The sequence below is a fragment of the Pseudonaja textilis genome, chromosome 1 (genome assembly GCF_049901715.1).
Source record: "Pseudonaja textilis isolate UNSWEBS1 chromosome 1, rPseTex1.2, whole genome shotgun sequence".
NCBI classification, from domain to species: Eukaryota; Metazoa; Chordata; class Lepidosauria; order Squamata; family Elapidae; genus Pseudonaja; species Pseudonaja textilis.
The window spans coordinates 107,925,834-107,946,275 of record NC_141990.1 but is presented as its reverse complement, the minus strand read 5'-3'; the positions used below and the strand labels follow the sequence as shown (position 1 = coordinate 107,946,275).

General features: G+C 34.7%; 1 protein-coding gene across 4 annotated transcripts in view; it reads right to left on the bottom strand.

Annotated features, from left to right (window-relative positions):
- Positions 1-20,442, bottom strand: part of EPHA7 (EPH receptor A7) — a 175,327-nt gene that overhangs the window by 120,470 nt on the left and 34,415 nt on the right. For all 4 annotated transcript variants that reach the window (XM_026726711.2, XM_026726712.2, XM_087914084.1 and 1 more), the window contains exons 4-5: positions 8,493-8,648; positions 7,399-7,734 (exon numbers count right to left, since the gene is read on the bottom strand). In XM_026726711.2, coding sequence (XP_026582496.1) covers positions 7,399-7,734; positions 8,493-8,648 — 492 coding nt within the window. The remainder of the gene's footprint in view (positions 1-7,398; positions 7,735-8,492; positions 8,649-20,442) is intronic.

The following is a 20,442-nucleotide window of genomic DNA, read 5'->3' as shown; positions in this document are numbered from 1 at the left end:
CAGACAGACATTATATAAGGGCCTAGTTCTCTGGAAAAGTTGTGATGCTGTGGACAGTAGGAGGACAGAGAAGAAAACTAGCAGTAATATATAAACTGACTTGATGGCATACAATCAAACAAACAAACAAAAATCAATCCATCCATCCATTCATTAAAATCTTCTGCTTCCTAAGTATATGACCCTGACATAAAGCTTTTTTTTTGTTTGTTTAAACAATTTTTTTTCCAACTACTCTGTTTTTAAGGTTGTCACTGCACGTTGTCTTTAAACATATATAGATGTTTTTATATTGTTTTGATTTAGAATTTTGTACTATCTTAGTAAGATATATGATTTTCCTTAACCTACAAAATAGAACAAAAAGAACCTTATTTTATTCTAGTTCTTCATGCTATGTGTGCAGTGGGGCTGGAGTAGAAGACCTTCCAGCTCTATGCTATGCTATGCTATGCTATGCTATGCTATGCTATGCTATGCTATGCTATGCTATGCTATGTACAAATTTAACCTTATTTAAAGCAGAAAAACATTATTCTTTGTTTACAATTTGGTACCATTTTTAAAGAAAATACACCAATCTAGCTTATTGCATATTAAAATGATAGTCCCCATTATTATTGGAATGGCAGGACTTATTTTCATATGAAGCTTGTTTTTCATAGACATCCACTGACTTTTCATTTAATTCGAGCATAAAATAAGCTACTAAATCCTGTCACGTACCTGACATTAAGTTAACTCAGGGAGTAATAAATGTTATTTTGGTTAAAGCAGTGTAAAGCCGTCAAAGGACCTTTTCTATAAAATGGTATGGAATACACTTCATAAAGAACAGCATGCATCATTGTATTTTATTGTTGATATACTCAAACATAAAGTTTAAAATGTAAAGAAATAATAGCATGTAGATTTAAAAAAAAATCTTAGCCATGTAATAGTGTAGAAAAACATATGAAAATTGAAATTGTATAATTTTATTGTAAATAGATAGATAGATAGATCTAAACAAATATTGTTTCAATCTTCCACTGCAATTTATAAAACTGCATGCTAATTTCACTTTAATTATATTATTTTATGTATATATTATATACATAAAATAATTCTGCCCAACATAACCTCAACTGTTTCTTGAAATCTGTCATGTAAATTCCTCTGTATTATTCCAAATGATGAAGTATTTGATTGTAATAATCTGCACATTTAGTCTCCTCTGACTTGACTGACTAATTTTCCCTTTTTATGGCATGGTTACTTTCTTTCATTAATATTCAATGTTGCACAGGCAGGACAAAAAAGATATAATGAATTGTATATACTTTATGTCATTTTCCCCATATCTTTAAATAAGATATTATCTTTAGGCAATGATTTGTGTTTTGTGAATAAAACCTTAAAGAGTAAATAAACTCAAACAACATAACATAATGGGTTATTGTTATGAATATAACCACCTAATTTAATTGCATAATAGCAATGTTATAGGGTACACGTTTAGTCTCATAAAACAAGTCTGACTACACAAAGTAACTACTGCTTCGTACAGTACAACCAATCAGACATAAATAAGAATCGTATGAATTCTAGTTAACACAGCTATAAATCAGGCTATTTTTTTTTCTTTTCTCTATAATAAATGTATATTTGTTATGTGTAACTGCACACACATGAACAGAAGCTAGTCTCTCCACTGAATCCCAAGCTTTCTTAGATATAATTATAGTCATCAATCATTCTAAAATATTTCCTCGCCCCTTAACTGTGGAGGTCACAATTTATTCAGCAAACTGATTTGCACTCAGAACAATAAAGTAAAATAAATAGGTTTCATTCTTTGGGTCTTAATAATCTTTAAGTAAAATATCTTGTTTTAAACAAAGGTGCCAAATCTATTTATAAATCAAATAAGCAGAAACCTCCCTTTTTCCAGGCAAGTAGCATTCTAAGGAAATATTTAAAAAATTGAGAAATGTGAGAATGCTCTAGTATTTATGTACTCTGTTTATGAAGAAAAGAAGTTTTCATAGACAATAGACTAATTTGAAAAAGCATGCATTTCATGCCACACACAGAAGAAAAAAATGTGAACAATATATACATATTCATAGCGGCATTATTTTCTTATGGTCTCTCCTGCACTGAAGAGAAGAAAGTTGCAAAGCTGAGACAAGCAGTGGCAACACTTCTAAGATTACTGTACTCTTTTTTTTCTGGGACATTTTATGAAGTAACTAACATCTTCTCTGACTCTCTGGCAGGATACGTGTCTCGTTTTGCTTTACATTGGAATCAAGAGAGATCCCTACCTATTCTCTGAAATGAAACTATCATATATAACCTTACATCTCTTCCTAAATGTATGGGATTTTCTTCCTAAATGCAAACATTAAAAACAATGATATAAATACCATATAAATATAACATGCTGAATAGCACAGTGCATATATTGTGGGGAGAGAGAAGTTCCCTGATGATGGGCTCCAGCAGCACAAGCCTGAAAGCTTAGAAGTATAAACTTTTGGTCCCGGTGACCAACTCAGATTGGATCCTGCAATATTATCCTGGGAAAAATATGTTTGACTACATTTGCATAAAATCAATGAGTTAAAATGGGTAAAGTAAAATTCCCCCTCTAAATTTTCTTCCCAACTCCCACTTTTCACAAGTAATAGAGCTATGTGTGTAAGGACTGACTACACAGGTGTCAAACTTGCAACGTCACATTGCCGTCACATGATGTTTTGCAACGTTTCCCCCATTTGCAGAGCTGAGGTGGGCATGGCTTGAGGTCCGCCAGCTTGACACCCCTGCTCTAGTGTGATAACTTCATTTATATTTATAAGAAAGTTGTAAAAGAAAAGTTATCACCAGCTGTATAACACCCACAAAGTGCCCAATAAGAGTCTTTCAGCAATATCATCATGGAATAGTAGAGTAAAATCCCAAAATGCTTCTAATACAGTAACCCTTGACTTGAAACAGTTTGTTTAGTGATGGTTGCAGTGTTCTGGGGTCACATGATCACCTTCTATGACCTTCTGACAAGCAAGTCAGTAAAGAAGCCAGATTCACTTAACAACCATGTTACTGACTTAACAACTGCATTAATTCACTTAACAAATATGACAAGAAAGGTTGTAAAATGGGGCAAAATTTACTTAACAAATGTTTCACTTAGCAAGATTAATTTTGGACTCAATTGTGGTTGTAAGTCGAGGACTACCTCTAGTAAAACAACTTTACGTAAGATAGTGTTTACTACTTCTCCTATTAGATTGTCTAGTTGGCCCATAAAGTCTTGAAGATTAGAAAGCATGAGCAAACATGAAAGAAATATAAAAAAATAGCTCTGGACAATGGTTTGTACGTATAAAGGAAGAAAAACAATGAATGTGTGTATTAAAAACAGAGATGGTTTATAACTATAACCACTATAAATACTAAAAATATGAATGAGTTAAGCATAAAAAATGTATTCAAAAATTTTGGTGATATTTATATTATATTGGAGCTATTATAGTATCATTAGAGCTATTAATTTATGTGTGATTATATTATTAATATTATTATTAGTTAATGGGTTAATACTTGTTATAGTATTAGCTGTTTTTTGTTTCTTGTAAATAGTATACTCAGATAAAACGCTGTATTCAAAAATGTTTATGAATAAAATTATATTAAAAAATAAATAAACTTGTGCTTACATGATCCAGAATCAGGGATCATTTTGCTGTTTAAATTACTGAGGTGATCAAAGCAATAAAAATATAACAATAGATGTAAAATAGAAAGAAGAGAGATTACCATAAAATGCAGTTTAGTATAAGCAAAATTAAACTGATATACAAATGAGTAAAAGGTTTTCTCTGTTCATGATTGATTGATGCTAAGTAAGATGTACAAAAGGTTTCTTGCATGACTTGTTCCATATACAGAACAGAGAATGGTTCATGTATAAAATGGATTTTTTTTTGTTTTGAACATAGTGTACAATGCTTACTGTCTGAAAGGACTTAGTTCCTTTTGATGCTGAGATTCAGGATCTTTATGTATTGAAATCAACGTCAACAGACATTGGAAAAAACTGGCAATCAATACAACAAAACTAGGGACAAAATACGTATGTATATTTAAATTCAGCAAGTTATCATCAGATAACATTGTTTTCCCCCCAATCTGTTATGTTAATGGCTTCCTTTGATTTGGTTGCCTATTTTGTTGTTTTATACTTCTGCACATTGTAGTTCATTTTTCTTGTTCCATTTTCATAACCAGCCAGGAGGAAAATGGTAAATCCACAAATGAAGCTTTAAATGCTGAAGTTGATACAGACAGTATGGTCCTAACTGGCTGAAATGTTAGGTTTGGGCCTAAATAACATAATCAATTAATTAATTTTCACGAGTCCAGGTAAAGTTGCTTTAAGAAATACTTTAAAACAAACCTTACCTTTTAAATTGAAGAGAATATTTAATATTTTTAAAAATAAAGTAAATTCATACTGGACTGATTGAAATTATTTTAATATTTATTCTCAGACTGTCTTCCTATCTAGGAGGACATAAGTGACTGAAAGGGTTGTGTTATGCATAATTGCTCAAAAATCATAGCCCCAGCCTTTCTCTATATTCCTTTCAATTAAAATACCTATACCCTCAGGTCATTTTTTTTTTATGTGTACAAAGTTATACACAAAGACCTACGCAACTTTATGTCTGGGTAAAACTGTATGAATACAGTGATTTATGCAAACTTTGATTTATTCTCCTGAATTTTCCACAGCTGCTGATATCAAATCAAATCAAATAATTTATTACAGGCATAGGTCCAGAAAAGAAATACTAGAAAATGAAAATGGATAGATCCATCAATCTATATTACAGTCCATATTAAGTAAATATAAATTATGTAGCAAGGAATAAAAATGTAGAAACACAAGACAAGGAGTACAATAATGATAAAGCAGAATAACATATAATACAAGTGCACAGGTAAAAGTCAAAATACTCAGCTACAAATTTAAGGCAAATAGAACAAACACAGGCAAAGAATGGGCGAATTGAGAGAGCATACTTTAGTTCTTGTCCAAATGGAGAATTGGAAGTTGTGCTCTCTGCCCAGAAATTATTTCAGGGTGGGGTAGTTAATGGTAGTTGAGAATTGCAAGAGACTGAGACTGTAATGGAATAACAGAGGAGCATATGCCTCAGAAACTCTACTGTAATACCCCCAGTTAGGCCTACGTAGCTTTGGGAGTCTGAAGACGACGGATGAGGACAAACAGAAAAACAGCCAAACTGATTAAGATTGTTTCTCAAATTTGGCAGCTTTAAGATATGTAGATTTCAGGTCCCATAAAAGTTTCCCAGCCAACTTTAAGACAAAAATATTTAGGATCTTTTGTGTGGTAGAATCCAAATTGTGAAACTCTCTAATGAAGGAAATAAGATCTTCTTTGTCACAATCATAATGTTGCACAGCGTTGCTACTCCCATTTCCCAAAAAATAGAGTCTAAGCAACAGTATTAAAAAGGATAACAGTTGAAAATCACATCATTTATCCGAATATCTTTTATTTCTGTGTTCTCACGATCTTATCTTTATTTTATATCCAGTGCATGAATAAAACAGATCCCCATCCCCAACCTTTATGTTATTCCCTTATCAGCCTTATGCTGTCACTGGAGGTTTTCAAAAATAGACTGGACAACCATTTGACTGGGACGGCATTTGACTGGGAGGCAGAGGGTTAGACTACAAGCCTCCAAGGTCTATTCCAGTCCCAATTCTATGTTCTATCTTCTGTTTAAGAGCAGCTTTCTTCACACATTTTCTTGAAGGAAAATCAAGTGACTGCGGTGACTTGAAACAAAGGCAATACAACATGATATGGACTGGCAAAATTTATACCAATTACTGTACTCTAACTCAATAGATGGAAAAGGCCCTTATTTCAAAACTTATCTTAGACTGATGATGTATATTTTCCTTCTTATTTATTCTTATTATTTCTTATACTGGAGCAAGGAAATTATCATAAGCAAATACATATGATTAATTGACATATATTATTAATTAATTATTAACTATTTAGAATTGCATATGTGATGTTCCTTGCCAGTTACATTTGGAAAGATGGTGGTTGCATAAATGTCTGGTTGGGGACTGATGGGAAAACAAAAAGAAACAATGAAACAAAAGAAAAAGAATTCATCTAATCCCTTATAATATCCCATCTTATTCTCTGAATATAGTTTGCCTACTATAAGCATAACCTAATATCTAATATTCCAAAAATAGTTCTCTAGTCCAAAGTTATTCATTTGAACCTTGAAAAAAAACTTCATATAGAAATTTTACTGAAATCTCAAAAAGCAACTACAGTTACCAATCTCCTTTCCACCAACAATAAAAAGGCATGAATAACTCAGCATTCTCAGATCACCATTTTATCAACAAGCAATTTATTATTTCACATACCTGAATAGGAAGTTTTCTATTTCAATATGCAAAATCACTAAAACACATTTTCCCCTTTGGGGACATTCTAGTTTCATTTCACCTGTCAGATTATCATAAATATAAGCCACAAATAATAATTGTTGTAGTCTCACTGAATTTCATCATAAAATAACTGAAGCTACAAAATAAACTGGAAGCATAATCTTGGAAGAAGATTATGAATACTGAATGCACTAAGTAAATCAGATATTTACTGAAGGCTTCAAATTGTTTCAAAATTAAATATAACTCTGAATATACTAGATGGCAGTAATATAAAAAAGACACATGGTTTCTTGATTGAATAGTGAAAGCTTTAGTAAATCATGCTGTGTCTCTGTTTTAGAAATTCCTTAATAAATTAAGAACACATGCAAAAATAATTTAAACTCATAAGGGACAATTCAACCAACATTAAGCACCGTGAAGCCCCACTGGAGCAAATTTAAGCAAACCTATAACTTACCTATTTCAATTAATGGAGCTGCAAAATACTCAGCTATTACATTGTTTATATAAAGCTAAGAGTTCTACTTATTCCACACAGCACAAAGAAAGAGATATTTATCTGATTTGATTTAAAGTCATTGACCAAAATGCTAATGCCTTAGGCAAACCTAGTTGTTGTCGTTCTGCTAACAAGTAAGTTATCCTAACTATTAAGCCAGTCTATCTGCATCAAAATTCAGGCTGGCAACCATTCAGAATTTGAAAACTTCAGGCCATCAGAAACCCAAATGCTCTGACATAAAGCTATCTATGCAATCAGTATCACACCAATAACATGCTACCAGCAATGTAGAGATGGATGCATTTGTGTGCAGCGAGTTAAGGCTTTCAGTTGTTAACAATATAGGTCTCTTGTTCTATATACTCTAAAATACGATGACTTACCAGCTTGACCAGTGGTAACGGTAACAGCTGCAAAAAGCCTCTGGGAACGGCTTAAGTCAGAGACACCATTTAAAGCTTCAACTTCAAAAGTATAGTTAGCATGAGCTAACAGGTCCATGACGGTGACATAGTTGTCTGCTAATCCAGTTTGTTGGGGCATATATCCAACATTGCTCCCACAGGGAACACATTCACCCTGTTCCCAGCTGCACCTCTTGCATAATACCCTGTAAGTCACGTCATTTCTTCCTCCGTTATCAGCAGGAGGGCTCCACTCCAAACTCACAGTAGTTTGGTTAATATTGAAAATAAGGTTCTGTGGTGCAGATGGCGGTCCTTTGTTAAATACAAACACAAGACAGGGGCGGGGGGTAGAGATTGAAAGAAAAATCAGCAGGGAAATTTTAGCTCATGTTTTAATTACTCAAGCTAAAGCTTGCCAGGCTTTAAACTTTTCATTTTATCTACCACACGCTACCGAAAAACCCTGCTTGAATTCAATTGACAAGAAGCCATATTTATTTTCCATGAAGGAAACAAAGGCACTTTCTATGTATTTACTGCAGACCTTTCCCAGCTTTTCATGTCTGAAATTAAAGGATAAGTTGATGTACCTCGGAAGCCGACTCACAGATAATTCTTCAAAATTCATTTTTGCTCTTTTTGAAATGCTTAAGTTGAAATAACTGTAAGGTTTTTTTAAAAAATCTTTTGTAATGTGATTTACAAAAACATGGGGTACAGCTTTGTTTTTGAGAGGCCTGCAAATATTCATTAAATGAGTCAACAATGGCTTAATTTTCTTCTCAGAAATTCTTAATTTGATGTTCTGCCACCTTACATATATCATGTTGAAAATATCTATAAGAATCATATTCAACTTCCTTCAGTTATGTGTTTATTCAGCGTCTGCTTCAGGTTATACTGAAAAATACAACCATTAAATTTATTAGATTCTACACTGTTTCTTTCTAACTTTCTCCCTTTTGCTATTTCTACTGTTGCTTTGTGTCCTATACAGAACTAAATGGGAGAAGGGGAAATCAATGATTGTGATTGGCTAAGCAATAGGAAACAACTCAAGAATAACTTACTTGTGCATGCAACATACGGTGGGTCAGTAGGTGCTCTATAATAGCTGTCTTCACAATCACATCGTGAAGATCCTTCCCTGTCTGAAAAACTGTGCATTGGGCAGCGGGAACACTGCAAATCTTGTGAAGATGACTTATAAAATCCACGTCCGCAGGCTAAGAAAGAAGGAAACAAAACAGGTATTATTTTAAATATATCTTCTTTTAAACAAACTTCAATATATGATATAGAGAAAACACACGATACGTGCTCCTAATAAAGACATTCAAAACTTTTACATTTTTGTCTGAAACTGGAATTCTATTATTTTAGAGCTACCAGACTGAAAAAATCTGGATTCCAAAAGATGGCCATAAAATGGTAGGACCTTCTATATCACTTTCCTCTTATCCAGTGTTCATTCAGACTTTTGCAGCCCAGATTTATAGGTCTACTTGTTCTAAAGTCGGTTTATAAATGAACTTGTTGAATTAAATAAATGTATCTTATTTAATAAATTTATATGCAGTCCCACAACTCTGGGAAAACATATTTTTTTCTTTCATCAAAAACCTGTTTCCGTGTAATATAGATTATTAATTCTGGTTGTTTCACACATTGTTGTGAACATTTCCAAAACATTGTACTTGAAGACCTTATGCAATTTTCAAAAGTAGAATATGAAATTTTGCAGCTTATATCCAATATGAGATGACATGAATTTTAATATCAAGTCTTCATTGCTATTGTATAACCCTCACAATTCCATAAGCACAGAAATATTTTTCAAAAAAATATTATATTACTGTAACCATTCTTTACATATCTTTATGTTAGTAATGATCTTATCTTCTAAGATATGAGTCTCCTCTCTTCTCCCAAAGTAAAACAAAATATTCATGTTATAATCACCTGCTGTTTGTTCAATTGGCTGAAAGAAATCAACAATAATAAACAGTTGTGTTGTGAAAAATATTTGGAGGGACAAGCTGCAAGTGAACAGTCTTTTGAAGACTAGCTGCTTGGAGGAATCTTTCCCAGTATTCTGAGCATGTATGTGCATGCACAAAAGACAAATCCACCAGGACTGTTACTTAAGCTCACTCCAGGTAGAGGGTTCAGGGCAGCTCTTTGTTCACAGAGAAAAAAACAACCATGTATTATTATAAATATGTGTCCCTCATAACAGTGTTAATTCCCAACTAAGTTATTAAAGTAATTGATTCATGCTTAAGCTACCGTGTTTCACATAAAACAAGGCCGGGTCTTATATTTTTTTGAGCCCTGAAAAAATGGCTAGGCCGTCTTTTCGGGGATGACTTAATTCCCCCCCTTGCATCCTCATCTAGAGCGCCCCGTGGGCAGCCTTGCCACCAGACTCTCCTAACGGATGATCATGGCGGAGCGCAGAGAGCTCCCTATTACCGCCAAACACCTTTGCTGCAGACCTGAAACCTTCGGCGCCCACCGCTGTTGCTTTCCCTTCTGCCCATCCCGCCATGTTTGGAGCTGCCACTTCCATGTTTGGAGTTGCCATCGCATTTGGAGTGCTGCCACCATTTGGAGTGCGTTTGGAGCATCAACAGTGCTCCAAACGGCAGTGGTTCTCCAAATGGTGGCGATGCTCCAAACGCGGAAGCAGCAGCTCCAAATGCAGCAGCAGTGCTCCAAATGCGGTGGCAGCTCCAAATGCAGACGCGGCAGCTCCAAACGGCAATGATGCTCCAAATAGTGGAGGTGCTCCAAACGTGGAAGTGCCAGCTCCAAATGCGGCGGCAGCATGGGCAGAAGGGAAATCAACAGTGGCAGGCGCTGAAGGTCTTGGGTCTGCAGCAAAGGTGCTTGGCAGGAATAGGGAGCTCTCTGTGCTCTGCTATGATTGCCCTTTAGGAGCAGCTGGTGGCGAGGCATGGCTGCCCGTGGGGCGCTCCTAATGGTAAGTCCCCCTGCCCTTCCCCACATTTCGCATGTTTTTAAATAGGCCTAAATTTGGGGGAGGGGCTTAATTTCATTTTATGCCTAGAAAACATTTGGGTCTTCCTATTGGAGGAGGCCGTATTGTTGGAGAAACATGGTATTAAGACAGGCCATCAACAAAACAATTATTTTCAAATTATTGAATATTAATATTTAATAAAGTGCGAGAAAATACATTGGCCATGCCAGTCTTTAGTTTCTTGTAGTAGTCACTACCACTACAACTTTAGTCATTATCACTTTGTACAACTGTACAAAGATAACAGTATACTTTCTATGACATTTAATATTGAATTATGTGTTTGAAGGTCTGTATGTGGGATGTGTCCCAAGCTTCAGGAAATATGACGAGCTATTATACAACAATAACCACCTCACTATAAAATATTTCTTTCTTTCATTCATTCATCCGTTTATTCGTTCATACGTTTGTTCGTTCATTCATTCACTTTATACATCCACCTATCTCAGATTCATGACTCTGGACAGTAAAAAAAAATCATTAAAACAAACAACTATAAAAACAACACACACATTCAGAAGCTGAGGCACAAGCTGAGGCACAATAATAAAAAAATAGAACCAACATTAAGAAATTAGCATAACAATCTAGATATCCAAGCTAAATCGATATGGAAAACATATTTACTGGACTCCTGAAAGAAAAAAGACCCAGAAATCTACAATAAATGACTTAAGAGGGCAGGGGAGAATTAAGTCTGAATATAAGAATTAGTCACACTAATAATTTCAACTGAACAATCTTCCATATACTTCTTTGAAATGATAATAGTGTTTAAAAGTTATGTATGCTTCCATGAAAAAATTACACTGGATGCAAAAGTATGCATAGGACTTTTAATGGTTCTTCAGCAATAGTGTGAATGAAATTTTCAAATAGAACTATCTTCTGGCTGCACAACAGCAAAATGTTTGTTATCACCTGTCAAGTATTTCTCAGATATGTTTCTCTCTTTCTGCAGAATAATACTGAAACTGTCATATATATTCATAATGTCTATCAAAATTGACTCGTTCACTATTGTTTACCCAATAGAGAAATGTCTCTGTCTGAAAAAGCTCTTGCTTTAGTTTTACATTTTAAAATGATGACTCATAAATATCATAGTTTAATACACCAATTCTTTCATTATGTGTATGTGTGTACGCGCCTTTTCCCATATCCAGTCAATTTTACTGACTATTACCTTTTTGCGCAAACACATCAAATCATCATAGATACATTCAAATCATCAAGTGATGACAAAGTTAATATATATGCAAATCTCCACCACGGCAAACAGCTCACAAAAGTCTATGGCGTAACTAAATTAAATTGGCAGCACAATCCTATAGATGTCAATTCCAAAGGTCTATTACATTCACTGGTTCTTACTTCTAAGTAAGCAGATTAACAATGCAATTTTAATTTAAAGACATGATGACTAAAAAGCTTAAAATGAAAATGAAAGTTAAGTCATATCTACTAAGGGAAAGCACTTAGGACACCAGAACTTTGTCTGCAAAATGATCTATTGTTCAAAATATGTCAGTCAAGGAATGAAAAGAGCAGAAGGAGAGGATAAATGAGGAGTCAGATTTTATCTCATACCAGCTGCCATTCACAAAACCATCAAAATCTTATACCAGGAAGAAAAGACCTCAACAGTTCTCTGCAGTTTTAATCTAAAAGGAGCTCAGAAACAAAATTGAAAAAAAAAACCTGTTTACTAATTTAAATCATGTCTATTCTGAAACAGCTGAGGTTAGTATAAATTCAGTTAGATCAGGAATTTGTTTGATCACTTAAGAATGGGTCATCAAACTCAGTTGTTAACATTATCATTTTTATAGATCAATGGGAAACAGTTGTTTATACATGCTGGAAATATGCACTAAAAATAGCCTATGTTACAATTGTCTACATTACATGGGTAGTAGATGGCTTCTAAGAGCCATTATCAATAGCAGATTTTTTGCCACCTTTTTAGAGAAATTGATGAGCTGATCATTAAAAATATTGTGGTATTATTATATTAATATTATTTTTTCAAATCATTATTATTTGTTGTTACTTGGTTATTTTTCCTGATTGCTATTTAATTTTATCATTTTGTTACATTGTTTTTAATCTTTTTTTTAAATATTGTCAGCTTTCCAGACACATGCAATGCAGATGAGAGTCCATTTAAATTCAATACAATTCAATGTAAATAGTATGGATACAGCCTCCTGTTCCTGCAAACAAGTGAAGGCTCTAATGATAGGGGCTATTACTTCCATATACCATTCAGCATAAAGTGTGACAGTGAAATATTACATATAAGATACATTTGTTTTGGAATTTCGTCAATCACAGCTTCATTCTATACCTGAAAAGAAATCAATTGGTCAAGATGGAACTTCCCCTGCCCGGCATACACACACAAACACACACACACACACACACACACACTTGAAATAGCAGTATTTCACGGTACACAAAATGAATAAATACTCAAAAGTGATTCCTAAAAAATTAAACAAAGTGTATATACTATTGAAAATAATAGAGCTAAGTTGCAAAATGTTGACATCTGATATAAATCACCAAATATGGAAAACACTAAAGTAAAATGGTATTTTAAAAGACTTTGTTGCAATTGTTTGAGTAGGTCTGGCTAATAAAGGGTAATTGCTTTGAAAGGCAATTGCGGCAGCGTCTAAACTATCAAAGGTTATTACCTAAGGGGAAAATAACCTATATTATTCCTTTAAAAAAATAAAGTGAACTGATTATAAATGTAAGACTATGAAAAAATTCATGTGTTTTTTTAAAAAACAATACTAGCGTGAATATAGGTGTGGGTGGAGGGAGGTAGGGGTGGAGGGAGGGAGAGATTTTAATTCCTGTTCAAAGACATTCTGGGATGAAATAAATATATAGTACCATAGGACAGAGGTTAAATCAAACTTGAACAGAAGGAGATTCTTTATGGTTGAGTTAAACAAAATTTTGATATCTGTGTGACAGGTCTATTTGCTGGAATTTTTTTTCTTGGAGGGGCTACTAACAGAAATCCATAACTGTGAGGTTCCAAATAGTAAAGCAAGAATCACAGCACTGTGAAATGAAGCTGTCTCTATTAATTGCATACCCTGATCATCAATGTAGTGTCGCAGCTCAGCTGATAGTTTGTCAAATCTGCCAGGCTGAACTTGAGGATTTGGCAATGTCACTTACCACTAAGTATAACTTTGGGGGGGGGGGGGACATAGCAAAACAGATGACACATTGTGAAGACAAGAGAATCGCAGATGGTGTCCAGGTGGAACAATGTTTACATTTGGTTTACTTTCATAGTTGAACAGGGACTACCTAGCATGTAGAACATCCAGAAAGAAAATGTATTGGTGATCTGTGTGAAAACACAAAACTTTTTATGTTGGAAAAAGACCCCTGTATAAATAACAAAAAAAGAGTTGTTTTTAACAACAATGAAGCTCAACACCTTATAATGTATTAATAAAACATTTAAGCATATAATTGAGGTACTTAACAACCACTAAAATGCTCACAGGGTTCTAGTATTACAGGGTTCTATATTCATTTTTTTATAAAAATAAAATTATAATCACTATCAGATATTGAGATTTCCCCATATTAGGTAATAGGCTATGCAAATTCAGAAACGAAGCATCATTTTTCATTAACTGTGTCATTTGCCAGACTAGATTAGCAGCCTTAGAAACTGTTCCCAATTGTCTCTGTCAACATGTACACGAACAAAACCACTTTATTTAAATAATAATTTTAAAAAGTGAAGGAGACATCATAGAGATTTCTGAGAGCAGCTTTTGAAGCAGTTCTATAATCCTAGAAACAACCTGGCTGCTTCAACAGGGAAAAAAAAAGGCTCACATATGTTCTGGGTCACCATTCCAGAAGGAAATATATAGTTTTATTAACCAATAAATAATAGGAGCATAAGCATATCTTTTTTAAAAATAATGTTACAATCAGAAATTAGTTACAATAGAACAATTGAAGGTAGATTAATTGAATGGATGGAAAGTGTAGTTTAGATTGTGCTTGCAAAGCACACATGGGAAGATGTCAACTATTTCTAGTGAGTATCTTCTCTACTGAATCTGCTTCCAGTTGACTTTTGGTAAGTAACTTGAACATACCTACCAGGGTTGGGATTGTACTGGTTTGACCTGGTTCGGCCCGATTCGGCCGAAGAGGTAGTTCCAAAGATAATCTGTAAGTGAATGGGGTCACTCTAACAATCAGCTGCTGGGCCCACCTGCCTGCCCCAGCTCCATAGTGATCTTTATTTCTTGCATTTGAAGCTCAGCTGTATTGCGCAGCACAGCAGATTGCCACGCATCAGCTATTGAAGACACAGGGAGAGTGCAGGAGTGCAGGACAAAATCAGTAGGAAAGTGTCGGGCTTCAAAGAGCTGACTGGTTTATCTCCTGAAGTGAATCCCGACACATTATCTTGATTGGGGAAAATCCGATCCTGCTGTTTGCAATATATCAACTTGATCGGAAAACATCTCTTACTTTTGAAGATCCCTTCCCAGTTCACCTTATCTCGTATCAGCACGAACATGCAAACAAGATGGGGTGGGAGAAGGTTTATTATTCAACTCCCCTCATTACCCAAAACAAACAATCATTGGGGAAGTTGAGGCACAACCTGGGAATTGAAACCACATTCCATTTGGTAATTAGTTGCATTTAGAGTTGCGGGGTGGAGGCGTGTAGGATTAATGGGGAGGGCAGTTGTTAGTTAGCTGCATAGGGTGGGGCTGCATGATAAATTGCACTGAGAGACAAATGATCTCAGCGCTGACTTTATCCGGTATATCCGTTGTTGCCGTGTTTGAAGGAAAACGAGAGAAAATAAACGTACCTATTCACAACAAATCCTGTGAGTTATATAGTTTATTGCTAGAATTCCTACGTGTACAAATGAAGGCTTACAGAAAGCCTCTGTGCATGCACAAAGCGCGCGTGAACAGACAAAGCACACCCACCAAGCCACGCCCATTGAACCAGTGGTAAACCAATTTGAATCCTACCACTGACACCAACCCACTTAAAAATCAAGGAAAAGATTAGACAGAATTTTTCAGAAACTTCAACTATTTATCAGTCTTTTATTTATTATATTGCCCAACACACACACACACACACACACATATGCCAACGTTGTCAAACTCTCAGCCTGCTGGCTAGATATGTTACACGCTGGCCACACTCATGCCCAGTTTAGCGGAAGGGGAAAAAGTCATGTGATGTGATGATGCTGTGATGACGCAAGTTTGAAAACCCTGATATATACAGTCTACCCTGGACCATTCTTTTCACAATTTCTCCATTTTTTTTTTATGTTAGGATATTAAGTTTATCAATTGCATCCAACATTTAATTTGAAAAGTAGGCATATCCAGGGGTGGGATTCAAATTTTTTAACAACTGGTTCTGTGGGTGTGGCTTTGTGGTCATGTTGCATCCAACATTTAATTTGAAAAGTAGGCATATCCATATTGGCTGGGTGTGGCCAATTCAATATCACTCACATCGAGGCACGTATCTCCTCGCCTGGCCTCTCATGACTGTGGGAACAGTCGTAAGTGTGAAAAATGGTCATACGTCACTTTTTTCAGTGCCATTGTAACTTTGAATGGTCATTCCACACAAGCAAAGTACCAGCAAAGGAGGAGAAAAAAACTCCAGAGAGGTTCCTGAGACAGGAAGTCTAGTCCTGCCAAGAACAAGGGTTAACAGAGAGGCAGTTTCTGTAAGCAACACCAGAATGTTTCCTTCCTGCCTTCCTTACCGAATTAGGCCAGTAATTTCTTCTAAGAACCAGTTCTCTGAACCGCTTAGAATTTCAACAACTGGTTCTAGCAAATAGGTGCGAACCAAAAGAATCCCACCCCTGGGCATATCTAATCTAAAAAATGAAAAAAAAAATGGCTTATATTCTGTATAAAATTTATACATTATGTTGTTTTTTGTGTATTTCAAATGTCTTGATAGAATAGCCCAAAGACTTACTGTGTGATATTCTAACTATACCAGACTATACACAAAATCAGATTGCTGACTTGTTGGTGGGAAAGAACAGACTACGACTATGAATGGGAAGATCTGTCATGGGAAGATCCTGGAGATGTAATGAACGACGGATGCTCGGATTATAAGAAAATATAACGTATTATTAGGTAATGGAAGCCACACACTCACATAGAGGAACTTTTGTTCCATTCAGTCAGTGTTAAAAGAGGAAATTCATTATGGTGTGTCAATACCTATGAGTTGTTTAGCACCCAGGTGGGTCCTGGGTTCCCACCATCTGGTTCCCACCTGGAGCCAGGAGATGAGCTCATGAGACTGATATTTCTATATTTATATCAGTAAAGAGGTGCAGGTAGTCCTTAACTTATGACCTCAGTTGAGCACTAAATTGCTGTTGCTAAGTGAGACATTTGAATTTTGTCCCATTTTATGATCTTTCTGGCCACATTCATTAATAACTCACTTGTTAAGTGATTCTGGGTTCCTCATTCACTTTGCTTGTCAGGTTACAAAAAGGGATCATATGATCCCGGGACACAGCAACCATCATAAATACGACTCAGTTGCCAAGCGGCCAAATTTTGAATGGGGATGCGGAAATGTTTATAAGTGTAAAAATGGTCATAAGTAACTTTTCAGTGCTGTTGTAATTTTGAACAATCACTAAGTGAACTGTTTTAAGTCAAGGACTACCTGTACTTTTTGCTCATCAAACTGTATGCCATATCCAATGTGAATCAGAAGGTAATAATGTGAGCAGGGAAAGAAAAGGTTTCCTTGCATTGTTAGCAAAAAATAGAAAGGATATTTATATTGAAAGAGAGGGTATTTGCAGGTTGTTATCTCCTGAGATCAGAGAAAATACACAAGACACTTAGGTTAGTTGGCAAAAAGTTTGACCGAAACATCTAAAACAGTTAACTGGTGACATGAGACAAAAGGCAAACAAAATCGGGGATGGAATGGGGTACAGAGCGATATGAAGGATGGACAAAAGATAAAAAAAGGAAAGAGGTTTTAATAACAATCTAACTTATCTAAAGTTGTTTATCAAACAACTTCACAGAGAAGTTCAATTGGAAATACAGTTATTTTGTGTTATACAACAGTCTTAGAATAGGAAAGGAGGATACCAGGAGATCATTCCTTCATTTTGTAAACTGAAAAAACAACAACACCAGTTTGATGGATAGGGAAGATATATTCAATAGTGTGGTCCATTTTATCCTCACAGGCTATTCTTAAATACAGATAGTTATTACAACTACAGTTGAGACTAGAATTTCTGCTGCTAAACAAAACAGTGGTTGAGTGAGTCATGTCCAAATTAATGACCTTTTTTCAACAGTGGTTAAGCGTATCATGAAATCATTAAGCAAATCTAGCTCCCTCCATTGAGTTGGCTTCTCAGAAGCTGGATGCAAAACCCAAGGCACTGCAATCATGATAAATGCATGCTGGTTACAAAGCACCCAAATTCTGATCACGTAACATTCTATGATGGTCATTATTTCAAGAATGGTTATAAATACTTTTTTTGGTCTCGTTGTAACTTCAAATAGTTACTAAAGGGCTGTAAGTCTATTAGCCTATTTTAATTTATGCTTCCAATATGGCCTTTACCAATGTAGCTGCCATTTTAATACAGCACTGAAGCCAATGAAGATGGTTTATACTAGCTGCTATTAAATTCTTCAATACAAAATCTGCTGCCTAGCTATGTTATGCAACATTAACATAGCTGGGATCTGATTCTAGTTTTGATAAATTGTGGTCTGGGTTTCTCAAAATTCCCATTTATGATACCTAGGTGTGTGCCCTGTATAGCATACAAGCTGGTCAAGACACACCAAGATGGAGGCAAGGAATTGGCAATTAATTCTACTTATACGGTTAAAAATCAGCCTCTCTAAATGGCTTGATTTTCCTAATTAAAAGGGATAAATGTAAAACTAGAAAGTGGATGCATGTGATGAGTACAATGAGCTTAATTGGTCTGTCTCCTGAGTTTGTGCTAAATTAGGGTTTGGCTAAGGCCAATGAATTAATTTGCTGACAGATTGGAAACAAAGAGTTGCAATATGAGCTGAGCCCTATTACAAAGATTCCCTGGTCACTGAGGGTAATAGAGGCTCACCACCTCCAAAATATCTGTATTCTCGTACTTATTCCAATTATAGAAAGGCTTTTTTTTTTAACTAAATGCTTGATTTAACACTCTCCTTTCTATCGGGCTCAAAAGAAATTCAGTATCCAAGATGCAGTGACAAATGTAGATCAGGTGGAACATGTTTGTGTTTTTTGCTCTGAAAGGATGGCTACTCCAATCATTATTAAATAAGTTCCCTGGTTACCCTAAGGCAGTGGCCCCCAAACTTGGCAACTTTAAGACTTGTGGACTTCAACTCCCAGAATTCTCCATCCAGCACAGTTCTGGCTGGAGAATTCTGGGAGTTGAAGTCCACAAGTCTTAAAGTTGCCAAGTTTGGAGACTTCTTCTCTAAGGAATGTAATATAACTTATAGTTCACATGTTGTATATGTTATTCTGTGGCAAAATTTTGCTACAAAGACACACAGGTATACACTGAGATCACCAACACAGGACAGAATGACCAGCTAGATCTCTGATAAATTACAATTATAAAATTTTAAGTTTCTGATTTAATTTTATTTTTTTAGAAAAGTAAATTGTCTAGCATTTTGCTCTATGACATTGATTTTTTTTTTAATTCTGCAATATTTTGTTAATTATTGACCAAATTTCATATACTGCACTTCTGATATTCAGGGTTTTTTATCATCAAGATTCTCTTACAAAGAGCATTGCAAATTATCAGATACTTATGGGCACTAATGCTTGATCACAGTTTCTGGTGTATTTCATAAATATTCTTAATAATGAGTAATGAGTATGGATGTAGGAAAGACAGTGATCCAAGAAAAATTATAAACTTGTAAATTTGTAAAATTGACTAATTTACTAAATTTGTAAAAGTAAAATTAATCTACTAAATTAAATCACTGTTCCACAATATCTGTAGATTATAGATAGGCAGCAAAAATTATGAGATCATATTCAATTCTTTGCTGCATGAAAATAATATATATTTATGCTTAACAAAAATAAACATGATAAACATCTCTCTCTCTCTCTCTCTCTCCCTACATATGTAAACACAGATAGACATATTCAAATTATTACAGAAAAGTCTTGTATAAAATTTGGAGGGAAAGCCAACCTTACTGCTTTTAGTTAATACTTGCAAGAAAAAAAAAGTATCCATTCAGATTCTGAAATCCTTAAACTTTATATAAAGTTATATAAAGAAAACTGAAATAATCAGTACAAATTCTTTTCTAGACCATACTCACGTAGCAATATATAAAGCTGCAGATTTCACAGTTTCAGCGTCAACTGAAAGTATGAAAAACAGAATCTCAGCAAGCCCTAATTATCACAAGAATTGTTCTGCTTCAGTTTTTTTTATTATATCTATAAATCTTGAGATGTGAAATAAAAAAAGGGTTTCTTCACAAACCACCATTTTCCTCTTTGTTCCATGAAAACTTTTAAACATTTCAAAGTTATTCAGGGATGTTGTTCCATGTTATTTGAATGCTAGCCATTTGCATTGTTGTTAAGTTTTGGTCTTTCCTTAAAAAAGCTTAATATTATGTTAATATAAATAACTTAATGTTAATATAAATAACATAATAGTATTATATTCAGAACAAGAATTTGTTTAATGTCTGAAATAAAATAAAATTCCAATCAGAAACTGTGGAAAAGAAATATCTTTCCTACTCATTTAGTAAAGCACCCATCATAAGTAAATATTATTTCTCTAAATATTATATATTGTGATTCATAAAAACATGAGGTTTGATAAAGATATGAAAGCATCTTATGTTAAT